Genomic DNA, 18,007 nt, shown 5'->3' on the forward strand with positions numbered 1-18,007 from the left:
CAGCAGTAGTAGGTCCCTTTAACCTGTAAGTGGTGGCATCAGTAGATCCCAGAAAGGGTAACACATCTTGCATCCATAGCGGCAGCTGGAAGCACCTGCACTGGTGAGGTCAGTGAATCCCTGACATCAAACCTGGTTAAATATGGAAAATAATATAATCTCCAAGAATTACAACTTAGTAGTAAGAAGTTCAGGGACAAACACAATCAATACAATTTCACATTGATTTTGCATTGCTGATTTGAAGTAGTACCTTGGGAATTGTGGTTCTAAATCTGTTTGGGTTCTTTACATCGTTTTGGTATCAAAACACGAAATAATGGTTGCTCTTTTTTGTCTGAAGGCAACATTTGTTATCAATTGGTAGCAAAATCAGGTATGGGTGACCCATCCTCTTCCCCATACCTGCCTATATCATGTGGGCAGAGATAACAGGCCAGAGAAAACACTTTCCATCCTACAGATCCAGTGTCTAACATCCCTACTAGTCACAATAGGTGACCTAGAGAAGTGCTTTCTGTAATTTGCAAGTGGCACCAGCAGGAATATATGAGGAGCTCCAAAGTCAGGAGAACTAAGCAGACCAAAATAGCATTGAAGAGCTGTGCGAACTAAATGCATTTGGAACTACAGCCTACGAAACAGGCCAGAACCTACATACCAAACCAAAACACGGACATTCTTGGCTAAAATGATATATTTTTATTTTAAATGTCCATTTAAAAATGGTCTGTATAAAGAATGTCCAGGATAAACATAAATAAAAGCCATGAACCAGGACAAATTGGATGAGAAAAGACAATAAACTAATTCTGATAACCAAGAAAAATGAAATGTCAAATTTATCTGACAAGGATTTTAAAGCAGCCATCATAAAATTGTTTAACAAGCAATTATGAATTCTCTTGAAACAAAAAATCTCAGTAAAGAAGTAGAAGTTATAAAAAAAAGCACTAAATAGAAATTAGAGAATGGAAAAATAAAATAATAGGAATTAAAATCTTGCTGGGTAGGTCAGTAACAGAGTGGATATAACAGGACAGAACAATGAAATTAAGGACAGATCCATAAAGTTTATTCAAAAAATTCAAAGACTTGAAATTGTTTCTATTTCACCAACTTGGAAGCAATGAACCAATTCCTATAAAACTACAAACTACCAAAACTAACAAGATGAAATGCACAACCTGAATAATCCCATAACCATTAAAACAATTGAATTTGTAATTAACATCCTCTTGAAAAAAAATCTCCAGGACAGTTGTTTTATGGAGAATTTTACCAAATATTTAAAGAAAAAATTGACACCAATTTTACACAATCTTTTCCAGAAAATAGAAGAGGAAGGAATGCTTACCTACTCATTTTATGTGGCCAGTATTACTATGATACTGAAACCCAATAAAGACAGTACAAAAAAAATTACAGACCAGTATTTCTCATGAACACAGACACAAAAATCCTCAATAAAATATTATCAAGTTAAATAAAACAGTATATAAAAATAATTATTCACCATGTCCAAGTTGGACTTATCCTAGGTATGCAAGGTTGATTTAATATTTAAAAATCACTCAATGTAATCTACCATGTCAACAGTTTAAATAAGAAATATCTTATGATTAGATCAATTGAAAATAGTGTAGATTCAGAAATTACAAGAAATCTACCAAAAAGTTCCTACAAATAAATGATTTCAGCAAGTACTTGAGATCTATGACCAACACATGAAAATCAATCTCATGTATATATTCTAACAACAAACATACAGAGACTGAAATTAAAAACACAATACGTATTTACATTGCTCAAAGAAAATGGAATGCTTAGGTATACACTAAACAAAACGTGCAATATATTTTTGCTGAAATTACAAAATACTGATGAAAGAACTCAAAGAAGGCTTAAATAAATGGAAGGGCTTATCATGTTCATGGATTGGAATACTCAACACATATATATGTTGAATAATATATATCAACACAGTAAAGATATATATTATTGTCAACTTAATCTGGAGGTTTAATACAATTCCTATCAGAATCCCAAGATTTTTGTAGTTCTAGAAAAGCTTATTCTAGAATTTATATAAAAAGGCAAAAGACCTAAAATATCTAAGACAATTTTGATAAGAGTAAAGTAGGAAATATCACTGTATTAATCTGTTCCCACACTGCTATAAAGAACTTCTGAGACTGAGTAATTCATAAAGAAAAGCAGTTTAATTGACTCACAGTTCTGCATGGCTGAGGAGGCCTCAGGAAACTTATATTCATGGCAGAAGGGGAAGCAGGCACATCTTACACGGTGACAGGTGAGAGAGAGGGTGTGTGTGAGTGCAGGAAAAACTACCATTTATAAAACCATTAGATCTTGTGAGAATTCACTCACTATCATGAGAACAGCATGGGGCAAACTGCCCGATAATACAATCACTTCCTTCTCTTGACACATGGGGATTACAGGTCCCTCCCTCGACACATGGGGATTGCAACTCAAGGTGTGATTTGGGTGGGGACACAGAGCCAAACCATATCAATCACTCTACCTAAATATTAAGGTTTACTATATAGCTGTAAGAATCAAGACAGTGTAGTACAAGTGAAGGAATAAACCCATAGATGAACAGAATCCAACAGTTTATGACAAAGGTGCACACACAATTCCATGGAAGAAGAATAGCCTTTTCAACAAATGGTGCTGGAACAGTTGGACATCTACAGGAAAAAAAATAGAGAGAGAACCTTAACCTAACTCTTACACATTAAATAAAAATTAACTCAAAATACACCACTGACTTAAACATAAAAAATAAAACTATACAATATTTAGAAAAAATATGAAAAATAATTTGGGACTTGGGGCTAGATTGAAGAGTTCTTAGACTTACTACCAAAAGTCTGATTCATAAAAGGAAAAATGATTATCTGGATTTATCAAAGTTAAAAATATTTATCCATAAGAGATCCTGTTAAGGGGATGGAAAGACAAACTGCAGACTTGGAGAAAATGTTCATAAGTAACACATCTGTAAAGACATGTAAAGGAACTTGTATACATAAAGAACTTTCAAAACTGAGTTTAAAAAGTAAACAACTGGCAAAAGACATGATCAGATTTGCCACTAATTAGGATATAGATATGACAAATAATCATATAAAAAGATGTGCAATAGCATTAGCAATTAGGGAAATGCAAATTAAAACAAAAAAGCAGTATCACTATACACCTGTCAGAATGGCTAAAATTTAAAAAATACTTATAACCTCAAATGCTGGCAAGGATGCAGAGAAATTGGATCACTTGTTCACTGCTGGTAGGAATGTAAAAGAGCACACCCATTCTAGAAAACAGTTTGGCAGTTTGTCCTAAAACTGAAATGCACTTAGTATATAATCCAGCAATTGCACTCTTGGGTACTTAGAGAAGTGAAAACCTATGTTCACACAAAAATATGTATGCAAACGTTCATAGCAGCTTTATTCATTCATATTAACCAAAAATTGGATAAACCCACAAGTCTTTCAATGGGTACCCTAAAACAGACTGTGGTACATCCATGCCATAGCCTACTGGCATAGTATACTGCAATAAAAAATAGCAAACTATTGATACACACACTGGAATGTATTTCAATAGAATTATTTTGAGTGGAAAAGTCAATCTCAAAAGTTTACACACATTATGATTCCATTTGTAGAATATTTTTGAAACAAAGTTACTGAAATGAACAGATCAGTAGCTGTCAAGAGTTAGGGATCGGTCAAGGAGAGGAGATAAGCATGGCTATGAAGGGGTAGCATAAGGGAGCCCTGTGGTGATGAAATGGTTCTGAATTTCGATTGTGGTCATATTTATGCATAACTGCACATGTGATATAATCACATGGAACTACACACACATACATACACACACACACACACACACCACACACACACACACACACACACACACAGACGAGTACCTGGCAAAACATGAAGTAAGCTCTGTAGATTGTACCATTGTCAGTTTTCTGGTTTTGATATTGTACTGTATTTATATAAGTTAACATTGGGGGAGGCGAGTGAGGGGCGTCTAAGACCTTCCTGTAAATTCCTTAGTAACTTCCTGGGAATTTATAATTATTTCAAAATTTAAAACGGTTTTAAAAAGTCATATTTGAAAAATTTTGAAATCATTCTGCTACTGTGCAAACCAGATTTGATGATGTCATTATTATTTTAAAAGTTGTATGCATTGAGGAGTAATGACAAGATATAATTCATTGCTCTACATGCGAGTAACTTGAGCAATTAAGAAAAAAAGTAGGACAGAATTTTGTAATCCTTACCTAGGCACTACTTTATAGCCACATGAAATATTAACAGGTAGAAGGAGAAAATACATAAATCATTGGTGCAGGAAGGATATTCAAAATACTTAATAACTTTTATGGTCTGGACATAAACCAATCAATAACAGATTCTGGGGCCAACGAGAACAGATGCCAGCCACAACCCAAAATTTGGTACTGGTGCACAACAGTGGAATATCCATCCTACCTGATTTATTTTTGATAAATTGTACTATTTCCTCCACAAAAGATTCATAGTCCTAAAATGTTGGTATTTCTGAGTACGTCTGACCCGAAAAGACTGGAAAGGGCACTATATTATTGGATGAAGCATACCTCAAAATGTTGCTAAAGCACATCACGACTAATACCAGTCAGCTACAAAAGGATTGCTTCTATTAGGATATTTGAAATTTTCTCCTTTTTTACAAACACATATAAAATATCAGTACAAAAACAAAATCACATTCAAGTTAATTTATTATATTTCAAGGTGGATGTTCAGTATTTGCATATAAATAGTTTTTACAGTTTTGAACTTTTAGTACTTGAATAGTTAATACTGTTAGAATCTTTTTATGAGTTCTTCCTTGAGGAAAGATTCCAAGGTGCTTTGCGAACATAATCTTAGCAGGTTTATCAGATTAGAAAGATAAATACTGAAAGGTAAAATTAATTTGGTCATACTTAATTTTCTTGAGAAATTAGGATCACTAATTATCAAAACAAATTTAATGAGAAAGGCCAAAGCCCCTATTTAAGGGAAGATAAACAATGTAATTTAGAAACAGAATCTGAAATATGAACATAAAAGTATGAACGTTTTAATCAGTGTGTCAGTTTTATAAAACTCATTTAAGAAATGAATTGAAACTAATTAGTGTTTTCTACTATTTTAGAAAGGCAACTTCCTTCTGCTGAAAAACATCCTGTTTAATAAGTATTATAAAGCATGGCATATGCTGTCTTTGTTCATGCACATTGTGGACACTTTTTTAAAAAGATAGATTAATTAATTAGTTCAAAGCATTAGTTAATTCCAATTGAAATGCACTACTCATGCAGGTAAATGGGTTAAGATTACGTAATTTTTTTTCCTGTAGTAACATAAGAAAACTCACTTAAAATTCATACATATTGAATATAGAAACAAAGTCACCCAGTTCATGCAGATGTAATTATAACTTCATGAAAATTTAGAGGCAGCTTAACAGGCTGAAAGGGGGAAACTACCCAGTGTATTACTATCAAGTTGGAATTACCTAGATGGATAATTTTAGCCTATATGGATTTGTTCATTTCCATTTTGCCAGGACATTCTATAGTAATTCAAAGCTGTTAAGGTAGGATAACTATTCAGAATTTTTTCCCAGTTATCTTCTGTAAGGCTCATTTGCTGGCTCAGAGTATTACCTGAAGGAAAGAAAACGATCAGTTATGTAGAACTGATGGTGCTACAATCATGGTGCTTCCAACATGTGAAGGTAAATCTGCATGAAAGAGGTAGAACTCCCATTTTACAGGTAAGAAAATCTAGGCTCCCAGAGATTAAGCACCTTGCCCAAGAACCCAGAGATTTGGGTTTGGAACAGTTTTTCCTGACTCCAAATCTTAAACAATTTCTTCTCCTGTACATTATAGTGTGATCCTACTGGGTTTAATAACATTTCAACTTTCAGAAAAGAATGGTCCTACAAGGCTTACTTCACTTTTGAAATGGATTCTAACCCAGCAACGCTCATGGGATGTCAGCACAGAAATGCTTGTGATTGAAAATGTCTCAGGAGGATCCCATATTACTGACTCTGAGGGGAGAAATATGATGGGGCTCTATACACACTTTAACCAAACTTGTATCCAAGTTATTCAGTGGTTAACTGCTATATCTGTGGCATTTTAAAAAAGACTATATTGGCTTGCTAAACAGCACTCCCCCAAATACTAATATTAGAATCCAGTAGTAGGTGGAGACGTTTTTTCTGCCATGTAGACTGCTGCTAAAACTCCAAAAGTGTACAGAGCTATGACAAATGCACAGAACATAATGACTTCAGTATTTCCAGCCCTATTGTGAGAGAAGGAATTATGTTTTCACATTTAGTAGCAGTATTATCCTTTAAGTAAAAAGGCAAAATGATTGCTTTACTGTCAGCAGAATAAGTGCTTGTTTAATATATATTTGTTCTGAGCCATCCATGCCCTGTTTCTCCTTAATACCAATGAGAACAGTTTTGTTAGTTTTTTCTCTAGTCTAGTTAGCATCCCCTCTCATCTCTCTTACTTTTCTTCCTCTTATATTATAATTGGACTAGTAATTAACTTTACTCATTTATGTAAACAGATCTGAAGATGCAAACATTTCCAGACACATATCTACATACACTACATACCTCTATACATTCATACATACTGAGCACACACATATGACAAAATAATATATAATCTTCAGTTATTAAAATGTAAATTAGGATAACAGTAAAGATTTTATGACATCCAGCCCACTAACATCCAAAATGTACAATTTTAAAATTACTGCACTAAAATTTCTGCTACCAGATAGGATGGAGTGAGTAGCTTATTAGACATGAGAAAACAGAAAGTCTAGATAAAATGTAAAAAAGTAAGCAGCTTAAAGAAATCAGAAACTAGCTGGAGCAACATGATTCTCAAAAGGGAACCCTGGAGAGGTGAAGGAAGAATTTGCAGTTGCTTTTTGTTGAATCTGGGCTCTTAGAACAGTATAGACTTGGCCTGGGAAAAACGCCGCTGCTGGACATTAAAGAAACCAGAAGAGTGAGGACTCTTGAGGCACTGGAGTGACAAATATAGATGTGAGAGATTTCAGTCAGTCAGTTATCTCCTGACATTTGTCAATTCTGGAGCTGTAGGATCTAGAAGCAAAACAGTTACACTAAATCCCCCGAAAAACACCTCAGAAATTTGGGAGACTGGCAATCCTGAGAAAAAAATTTTTTTTAAATATTGGTGTTCAAGACCTGCTAAGAGTAGAGTCCCACGCAAACATGGTAGGTTACAGTTTGTCCTGTGGATCAAATTCAGCCTGCCCCAACTTCTGTGTGGCCCATGGGCTAAGAATAGTTTACACATTTTCAAATAGTTGAGAAAAAATCAAAAGAAGAACAATATTTTGTTATGTGAAAGTATACAAAACTCGCCCTGGCCCCAGATGGCACACGAGGCCACCTGATGTGTTCTGTCTGAGATTCTGGCACTGAAGACTAATGCAGGACCCCAAGATTGGGAGTTGTGGGTGCAGCGACTGAAGAAGGAATATCAGTCCCTTATCTGGTATGTGGAGAACAACAAGAATGCCAACAACGATGGTTCCAACTGGAGTCCAACAAGGTAGCGACTCGGTGGTTTGGAAAGGGTTGGTATATCCATGACCTCCTGAAATGTGATTTTGACAACGAGTTTGAAATTCTTATCACATATCTTACTACTGACCCAGAAATTGCAGTCCCTGAGCTGGATGGAAAGACAGCAAAGATGTACAGAGGTGGCAAAATATGCCTGACGGATAATTTCAAATCTTTGTGGGCCAGGAACATACCCAAATTTGAACTAGCTCATCCCATGGCTCTGGGGCTGGGTCCACGGCTGGCAGTGGAAATCCCTGATCTGATTCAGAAGGGGATAGTCCAGCACAAAGAGAAATGCAACCAATGAAGGACCAAGCCACTGAGGCAGGGCAGAGGGACTTTTGATAGGCTTCGGTCCTGTTTTCCTGTGTATCACACTTAACTCATCTAACTGCTTCCTGGGACACCCTCCACCTTTAGCTGTCACTAAGTAGCTGCAGCAGGAGCGGGGGAAAAAAAAGCCAATACACCAAACAGTATTGCTACTGGGTTTCTAAGGCTGCACAGGGAAGTGAAAGACTGGTCTTTGGAAAATCAAGAGGCAATTTCTATCCTCCCCGCAAGTGGAACAATACGTGGTCCTGGAGGCATGGGGGTAACTGGAATAGAGTACATAGTCTTTCTGGTTTCAGGAGACAACCCATCAATAAAAGCTGAATAAGAAAGTATAAAGAAAGTATACAAAACTCAAATTTTGATGTCCATACATAAATCCTTATCAGAACACATGCATGACCTTTATATATTGACATATGCTGCTTTTGCACAATGAGTGCAAAGAAACTGAATGACCTGCGAAACCTGAAGTCTTTGTCACCTGGCCTTTGACAGAAAATGTTTGCCAACCTGGACTAGGCTGTTAGTTGAAAACTCTGGTGGCCAAACACTCAAAGAACAGGGCAAACTCAACCCAACCTCACGCTGGCTCAGTTCTAGTTTGGATTAGGGTAATTAGCTTTCACTCTATCTGCCTAGCAGAGGAACGGCAAATCTTTGCTGGAAAAAGATATCATCATTGGAGCCTCTATATTTTTAAATACACATTTTATATATATTCCTGCATTCAGAAAATTACTGTACTAACTTTTCTCTGAGCTGAAGTGTGATACATATGAAGAATCATGACTTAACTGGCAAGTTCAATAGCAATCCATTAACACCTAGTGTTCTTATTAAGTAATACTAATCTATGTCATTTAAAGAAAAGTAAAACATAGGTAACAATATTACCTAAAAGCACTTTTCTTGGCAAGAAAACTTAAAATAGGTGTCCAGAATAATAACATTCTAACCAACTAGATGTTAGTTTCCACTGTAAAAATGGTCCAATAATATAAAGACTAGAGTCTGTGAATTAATTTGCAGTAAATGAAAACAAATAGCAGTTGACCAAGTTACAAATCATCCTGATCTATAAACTGAATCCTAGAACTTGTTTCTCAATGACATTTGGTTCAGAGGACACCAGCATCGTATTTTAGGCATCTACCATCCTGTGAAGTCTGATAAGCACAGATGTGGGAAAAACAAATAACGCTGAAATGTTATAATTATGCAATATGTTATGCTTGCATCTCTCTCAGGATTTTAAAATCTGATTTTAGTAGCTTTTTATAATAAAAAGCACAATTCAAAGGTGCAAGACAGCTGAGAAGTTCAATATGTCACAGAACTGCAAAATTGTTAAATTCACTTTAATTAGGATTTACTAAGGTTTTACAACTGTGGCATAAGTAAATCATAACTCCCAGTTAGAATAGGTTATGCTAATTTTCAGACTATCACATTCTGTAACACATGTTTCATCAGTGTCAATGAAATATAACCCAATCATGCTTAAAAGTTCAGGTCATACAATAATTGTATGGGATTCAACTGCATACAGTTGTACTATTATACAGAAAGGTACAGATGTGGTTATGAATACAAAATTAAATATAAACTAAAACTGGATATTTGTACATTTATATATGTTCATATAAATTACAATCTCTAATTTTTAATTTAACTCAGTCCCTAGCCTGTGAACAGTTACCTTATAACATAGGAATGCACAATGTCACGTGGATAGTATCTGAGAAAGTCAGAATTATGCTTGAAAAGAAAGGCATTTTAGAATTAGACACTTTTTTAAAAGTTAACTTTTTAAAAACTTTGTATAAAGTTCGAATATTCTCTGCTGTTTTCTTCACCTTTAAGAGCTCCTCAATGACAGAAACCTCTGAACAGAGCTCTAATAATTTAATCACATAAAGTATGTGAATGTGGTCATATAATAAATCATTAGAGAGTATGCTATTGATCATCTTAAACTATATGTGCTCCTTTACAATTAAACTCAATATTTAAAAAAAATTACAAGTATCGTCAGTAACAGACTTCACCCATATAATTTATGAATTTAAAAACAAGGTTTACATTCATCTAGTCCTCAAAATTATTTTTAAAAAATTCTTCACATGCATGTAAACAGTCTATTTTAAAGCAGGTCAATATTAGAACACTGAGAACTGGAACATACTAAGGATAATCTAAGACATTCAGGCAACTGGTTATTTTATTCAAACGCTTGATTCAAGGAAAGCATTTCTTTATAATTCTGAGTCCTTAATAATTGCTAGAATGCTATGCCTTTGAATACAAACTCAAATATTATAGTGCCACAAACTGTTTCTCTTATGCATCATATCTGACCCCAATTAAAAGATCAGAGTCCTCAGAGCGACATATTGCTAACAAAATGTCCTTAGTAGGTAGTGGAAAGTCAGGCCAGGAGTCAAACAGAACCAACAGAGATGACAGAGATGTGATATTCAGCACAGTCTCCTCAGAGAGAAAAAGCAAAACCACATGGCCCTGCTGAAATGCCGAGTTAATTCTCTCTCTTATCTGAGCATTAAACATTACATCGTTAAAATTGTTTCAACTAGATTACTGCCTCTTCAGGTGAGACTCTCATTTAAGAAACACAAACATTCTCAAAGCACATTGCTGAAACACCATAAAAACTTAATAACCTACCATTTTCTTTGCACTCTTCTGGAGGTTTAGCCTTTTTCGCAAGTCGTGGATCCAGCCATGATGTTGTCTTTGTGTTATGGCTGAAAAGAAAAGAGATCACTCTGAACAGACACATACTAAAAGGAATCAAGTTTATTCCTTAAGAAAAAAAAAAAAAGCAGGGTTAGTCCAACAAAATTGCAATCGATACACTTAATTTGCTTACTGGTTCTAAGTAGCCCTGAAGGAGGTGTAAGAGTAATTGTGCAAGGCAGCTGTAAATTTGGCAACCTCAGCTCCCTGTCCTCAAAGCAGCTATTTTTATTAAAATCAACTAGAATGTTGCCAAGTTAACCTCATTGAAAATGCAGAACTCATCCAGAGCAAAAGGAATTTATTACAAATACAGGATTCTCCAGTTGGAAGAGCACAGTCCACCGGCTCTGATAATGTTTCCTGAGTTTTGCAAAAGACTTATTTTCATCTTAAACCTACCCTTTTCATAAACAGTTGTTTTGTTACCCTTTAACTACAGAGCTGGCAGAGGCAGTACAAAAGTGATGCAGATTATAGCATGTTCTTGGGATTCCTGCATTTTCTCAATAAGTGATTAATAGCAATTTTATTAACTCACATTAAACTATCTTTCATCCAAATACTTTCAACCCAGCTCAGAAGGTAGGGGATAAGACTGCCTGCATTCTAATGTTTCTGAAATGGAATTTCCAGAAATTAATGATAAAATAATATTTTTGAAAAAATGTTTTCTTGTAAGACTTTTGCCAGAAATTTAAAAAGTAAAGGAGAGATATTCTTAGCGTTTCTTAAAGTGGTCGTGAAATAACCTGCATTGGAATTACCTGGTGGACAATGCATATTAACAATGCATATTCTGGGTCCACAAAGAACTATCAAATAAGAATCTTTGATATGGGACTACACAGTCTCCATCACAGGCAAGCACTCCCAGTACTTCTTATGCACATTGCAATTCAAGAACCACTCATGGCTTGTAATTGCTCATCGGGGCCAAAATATTTACTGTGTACAGCTGTCTCAAGCGATCTCATCTACCAATGGACAAATGATCAAGAATGCAGCATTTGTGAGGGCCTTGGGAAAAGAATGAGCAAAGGCACAGGTGTGGGAACGTGTGAGGTGTTTCCAGGGAACAGTCAGAAGGCCAATGAATGAAACATGAAAGGAAGAATAGAAGAGAGGATGGAAATAGAAATCAGAGCCAGGTAATAGGCATACTTTAGCACAGTTGTAAGGAGGTCAAAATGGCAATGATGATACAAATTGCACATGTATTCTCTTTCTTTAATGACATTTAACTATATGTTGCCAATCATAACCACAAATGTTAGCTAGATAATCTGATAAACCAGTCTGTACTTGCAATGAAGGTTAGAAAATTCACCCAGGCACTATATTTAATCACAAATATGTAAAAACCAAGTTCCTTCTTAATGGAGGAACTTTCAAGGCAGGAAGGAGGGAGGATGGAGTCAAGATGGGTAGCAGAAAGCTATTCCGAGGTGTTAAATCACTCTTCAAATACCATTTTCTGAATGATCATCCATCCAATCTGTGTAGGTATAGAGCCATCTATGATTTGAGAACTGTGACATAAAGACCCTTGGGTCATGAAGTTTCTGCTCCTGAACAAGATGCCATTTTATTTCTGACTTTCACATGGGATAAAGACAAAGTATTCTCCATCACATTCTTAACATTTTAAGAGCTCTTCGATGATAAATGCCTCTCAACGGGCTCTAATAAGTTGATCAGATAAAGGCTGTGAATTTGATCAAATAATAAATGATCAGGAGAGCATGCCAGCTTTTATTTTTTCCTCAATTTGACCCTTGTAAAGTCTGGTGGTACTTCATTATCAAGTTTTAGAAGGATATAAAGTATTGCAGACACTTTCATCTGGTTCTGGCCTTTGTTTGTATGTCAACATAATCCAGCATTTTCTTCTGAACTAAAGACTTGAAGCTTAAGGATGCAGGTTCTGACTACTCCTAATGTGAGGATGGGGCACTGGGTTCAGTGTTTGCTGCTCTCATTTTTTAAAAAAATCACTTAAAAAATGCTCTTTATAGACATGCCTCAGTTCAAATTGTGTGTGTGTGTGTGTGTGTGTGTCTGTGTGTGTGTGTGTCTGTGTGTGTATGTCTATGTTTCTATGAGGTGGGGAGAAGTCTTGGGAAGTAAGCAGGAAAATACATTTCTCTTCTTTTCGTCCTCACCTGCTTCTTCTGAATCCTTTCCCCTTTTCGGAGAAAAGTCATTTCTAGGCTCCTTAGACATATTCACAAAAGCAAACACATCCTTGGGTAAGTATTAAGGGAACATTACTAAGCCACTGCAGAGAGTCCAATTACCATTTCTACTGCACACCACCATGGGTCTCAAATACTGGCTAATTTAGTAGAGAACTGTGAATTTTCCAGCTTTCCTGAGTTTATATAAAGCATTTCATTACAGGCTGATTTTTTTTAGGTTGAACTAGCATTAACGATATGTCACTTTAATACATTTTGACAGATTGAGTCTCTTATAGTTAACACCATTTTTAGCTGATCTTCAGAAACGATTCTGAAAGCAATGTGGGTAGTAGTTACCTCCAGTAATTGTCTTAAACATCACATGAAGATCCAGCACAGTATTTTTCAACAGTGGTTCTCACCAGCCTTGTAATTTGCAGGCTCCTCCAAGATTCCTTGCAAATAGGATATTTTTAATGCATTGGGAGACAACAGACCAACCAGCTCTTCCACTTCCCTTAAATTACATATTTTAAACCTTAATAATTCCATTTGCAAACAGAATTAAATGTCGGGCAGGAAACTGTGTTCAAAATGGGATCATTGAGGGATTTTTCCACATTCTGCGTACTATCACGTTTAAGGAGGTATTTCCTTTCAGTTTCTAGCTAGGGCAGATTCAAGTGCATGACATCAGTTTTCTGCATCTATCCAAACTGTGTGTCACATAAATACCAGGAAAAGAAAATGCCAATGCTAGATAATTTTATATTTCAATTCAAGCTTCCTTAACAGAGACACATACACATATATAGGCTACATTTGCACAGAAACTTTTCTTATTCCAGCCGGAGAATGCAACAAATATTTTCTAGGAACTTTGAATCATACTAATATACTACTTCGTGTATTTTTAGGATGAAGCGAATGTGATGATCATGAAAAGTGAGAGGTCAAGTGAAAAAGCCAGTAGCTATTTAAGTTCAGTCAATGTCATATTTTAAAACGTGGATGAAAACCAAAAACAATGGTTTATCTTATGGGCATATCCCAAACTCTTCTCTGATGTTAAACTAAATACTGGGTCTGTCTAGAGGACTAGAATAAGCCAGAAGTGAAATTTCAGTCAAGTCCGCATTTCTAGTTTAAATTCATATCAGAATGGCCTTGAAAATATGCAACAGGCGGATCAGCAATGAACAGACATTCCTGTACAACTTGTAAGCTTAAATTTTGCCAAACTGACAGAAACAGCAGGTTAAATAATACCCTATCTTCTGAGAAAACATTCTTCTCACATAGAACATGCTTCATTTCAACAGGAAAAGCTATTTAGAGTGCAGCACACCATTGCAAAGTTATTCTCACTATCTCGTGTCATTTCTTGATTGTCTACTGTGTCAGGGAAAGCAGCAGAACGTTCAGCTATGTCCCTTCATTTAATGCTAATGAGCCTTTGTGGCTAAGTATTATGAATTCCATTTTATAGATGGAGAAACCCAGGTTGGGGGAAGGTGAGTAACTTGCCCAAGGCTAAACAGCTAGTGCCTGAAACTGAAAGAGCCAGCTAGCATTAAACCCAGATATATCTGACTTCCAGGTACAAGGTTTTCTTTCTTTCTTTTTTTTTTGGTCTGAAACCAGAGGCATCTGGAACCTCACACTCGACTTTTTATACTGAGGTACTTCATTTCATTCCCTGGAATAGTAATCAAGAGTCTGTTTCCCAGCTTCTGCCAGTAGTTTAGAAACAGACCTTTACCTACTATTTACGGATAGTAATTATTAAATTCCTTTTTAAGTGTAAATGCTTTGCACTTAATAAGTATGATATTAAGTTCCATGTTCGTAGAGACAAAAGAGAGCACTGTGATTGAGGAGGCATTGATAATATCACTGGAAAAGTTTTCTCCTTATAAACTTAAATTCTGTATTTGAATCACTTTCTTTTTCTTTTTTTTTTTTTTTTCTTTTTTGACAGGATCTGACTCTATTGCCCAGGCTGGAGTGCAATGGCATGATCTTGGCTCACTGCCACTTCCACCTCCTTGGATCAAGTGATTCTTCCACCTCAGCCCCCAGGTATCTGGGACTACAGGTGCATGCCACGTACCCGGTTAATTTTTGGATTTTTTTTTTTTTTTTTTTGTAGAGATGGGGTCAAATTCCTGAGGTCAAGCAATCTGCCTGCCTTGGCCTCCAAAGTGCTGGAATTACAGGCATGAACCACCACGCCTGGCCCTGAATCACATTCAAATCAATTTTTCTTCATTCAAATCTGAATATTTTTCTAAAATGAAGTCTTCTTAGAAAGCTGATTCATATAATCTACATACGAATATTTGGTCTTAGAAGCTATATTCAAGAATTATGTTATTAAGAAATGCTATCAATGGATGCACTATTTGTTAGGAGCAAAACTTAAAATCTTTGTATAGATCATGCCATATTCTATTTTTCTGTTCCAGCTTTTCATTCACTCTATTATTCGCTCTATTGTTTGTCCAGTCAGGGCACAAACCTCTTTTCCATTTCTTAGGTATATACATAACTGCGTCTTCAAGGGTAACCTAATTCAAACCTAATATTAAAACATGTTCTCCATTCCTAATTTCTGTTTCCTTTTCTTTTCTTTCCTTCTTTAATATCACCAGAGCAAAATGTTTTCACTGCTGTACAGCTATTGGAAAAATTCAGCTTCATCAAATGAAATGTTCTTAGTGAAATGAAAAACTTTTATTATTAAACACATGTTTTTCCTTTGCTCTGTTTTCTCTAAAACTAGAAACAGACTTAAAACGATGATTAATAAGTCCTCCAAACAGCCAATTCCGAATCTCAGTCTTAAACTGATAGCTAAATGATATTTCCCCCACCCTGGGAAATACTACGCCAGAAGAATAACAAGAGATTAAAGCCAGTGACATTTGATTGCATAAAACAATCTTCTGAACAAGATAAACAAGGTTCAGGTAAATATTCTGGAGTCAATAGCAATTCAAAATGTCTGTGGATGATAAGGTTTCAATAGTAGTAGTGATATAGGTTCAGAAGCAGTAATAACAGACTGATGACTTGACTTTAGGTTTAAACAAACACTTTTTTTATTATTATAAGTTCTGGGATACATGTGCAGAATGTGCAGGTTTGTTACACAGGTATACACATGCCATGGTGGTTTGCTGCACCCACCAACCTGTCATCCACATTATTTTTCCCAATGCTATCCCTCCCCTAGCTCCCCACCCTCCAATAGGCCCTGTGTGATGCTCCCCTCCCCGTGTGCATGTGTTCTCATTGTTCAACTCCCACTTATGAGTGAGAACATGCAGTGTTTGGTTTTCTGTTCATGTGTTAGTTTGCTGATAAACATTAATTTTTAAAGGTATATAAATTGAGTAGATTTTACACCATAGTCAATAAAATCCTCAGGATAATTATAACGTTTTCCAAAAGACTTTCTCTTCCTTCTATAGCATCATTTCAAAGTAATTATTAAAGGCAATGATCGGATATATCTAACGTGATAAACAGTGGAAACTTGTTCCTTCAAGACTCCACTCGCCCAAAGTTTCACTACTTTTTTCTATCTACACATAGGTAATACACAAATAAAGCTACTGTCAATGAGCACTTTAGTGGTTGTTTCCTAAATAATACTCCTACAATTTCTCTTAAGCATATGAATATTTGCATTTGCCATTTTACCTTTCATGTGTTTAGAGAATATTTTTAAAGAAGTTTCATTACAAATATTGTTTTGGATATTGTGGATGTGTATTGTACACTATTTTGTCTAAAACGTTTATTTTCTGTCTGGGAATTATACCAGAATCTTGTGCAGGCACAAGAAAAAAATCATGAAAAAATATTCAATGTATCTCCTGTTTTTGTAATACGATTGACAGCCTAGACCAGATTTTGTGACTAGTAAGATATGTCAAGTATAGAATAAGAAAGTATATTTCTGGTGTTCCTGCATACCAAAAAAATTGATTTTACATTTCTATGCAATAAATTTCTAAAGTATTTTATCTTTTATTTAATAAATGATGCTTAATTTTTTTTGGAAATGGTAATTGGTGATTTAATTAAAACTTAAGGAGATACAGAAATAGGAACACAAAAGGAAACAAACTAATTGTCTGTCTGTTTAGAATTTAAAAGCAAATTCAGCCCTGACAAATATTTGGAAACCATATACAGCCATGACATTTTTCACAGATGTGATTTTCAGTTTCAAAAGCCTGCATTTAAAAACCTGTTATTTAAGATGACATAGTGTTCACTGCCATTCAGGAAGATGGCAGTAAACAAATAGGTTCTTGTTGTCTTTTTGTTTTTTGCCAAAGCAATAGCAGTCTCTTTTGTGTCACTAACTAAACTGACTCCCAAACAAAGAAGCAATTTAATGGGATTCCCAAGGCATGTCAATCCAGATTAACCCTGTGGCAGTTCTTCTTTTATGGAACATTTAGCCTCTGGAGTAGTGAATTGCTCGCCAAGAAACTTATAAAACAAATACTATTTGTAATATAGAAGTTTAGTTTTTTTCTCAGCCAATGTTTGTTTATATCAGAGGTAGTATGAAATAATGGGAATGACTTTGTAGAGTGAAAGAGTTATGTGACCTTGGGAATGTTAATTTGTCCAAGGATGCCTCAAAGTCTCGTCTATGAAACGTGGATAAACCAAACACTTTATCGGGTGGTGGTGATGTGAAGCAGGCATCACAGCAAACTGGTTAAGGACAAGGACCACGGAGACAGTCTACATCCCATGAAAGTCTGACTCTTGTTAATTTTTTTGACTACTGTATTCTCAGGGTTTAGAATGATTCCCAGGACATAATACATGACCAATAAACCTCTGTTGAATAAATAGAATCAAAGAGCCCTGGCTATGTCTGACTTTATGGCAAGTAGTTACTTCTAAAAGCTTCAGTTTCATAAAGTGAGGATTAAGTGAATGGAGTATAAATGCTTAACAGATGAACCCTGTTGTTAAGTTAACCC

General features: G+C 35.5%; 1 protein-coding gene and 1 pseudogene across 4 annotated transcripts in view; one reads left to right on the forward strand and one right to left on the reverse strand.

Moving 5' to 3' along the window:
• The window catches only part of MAGI2 (membrane associated guanylate kinase, WW and PDZ domain containing 2), a 1,467,283-nt gene that overhangs the window by 485,270 nt on the left and 964,006 nt on the right, over nt 1-18,007 (reverse strand). For all 4 annotated transcript variants that reach the window (XM_033194948.1, XM_033194950.1, XM_033194947.1 and 1 more), the window contains exon 6: nt 10,738-10,817. In XM_033194948.1, the coding sequence (XP_033050839.1) occupies nt 10,738-10,817 (80 nt within the window). The remainder of the gene's footprint in view (nt 1-10,737; nt 10,818-18,007) is intronic.
• Nucleotides 7,521-8,023, forward strand: LOC117073706 (annotated as a pseudogene).

The sequence above is a fragment of the Trachypithecus francoisi genome, unplaced genomic scaffold (genome assembly GCF_009764315.1).
Source record: "Trachypithecus francoisi isolate TF-2019V2 unplaced genomic scaffold, Tfra_2.0 Lachesis_group4, whole genome shotgun sequence".
NCBI lineage: Eukaryota > Metazoa > Chordata > Mammalia > Primates > Cercopithecidae > Trachypithecus > Trachypithecus francoisi.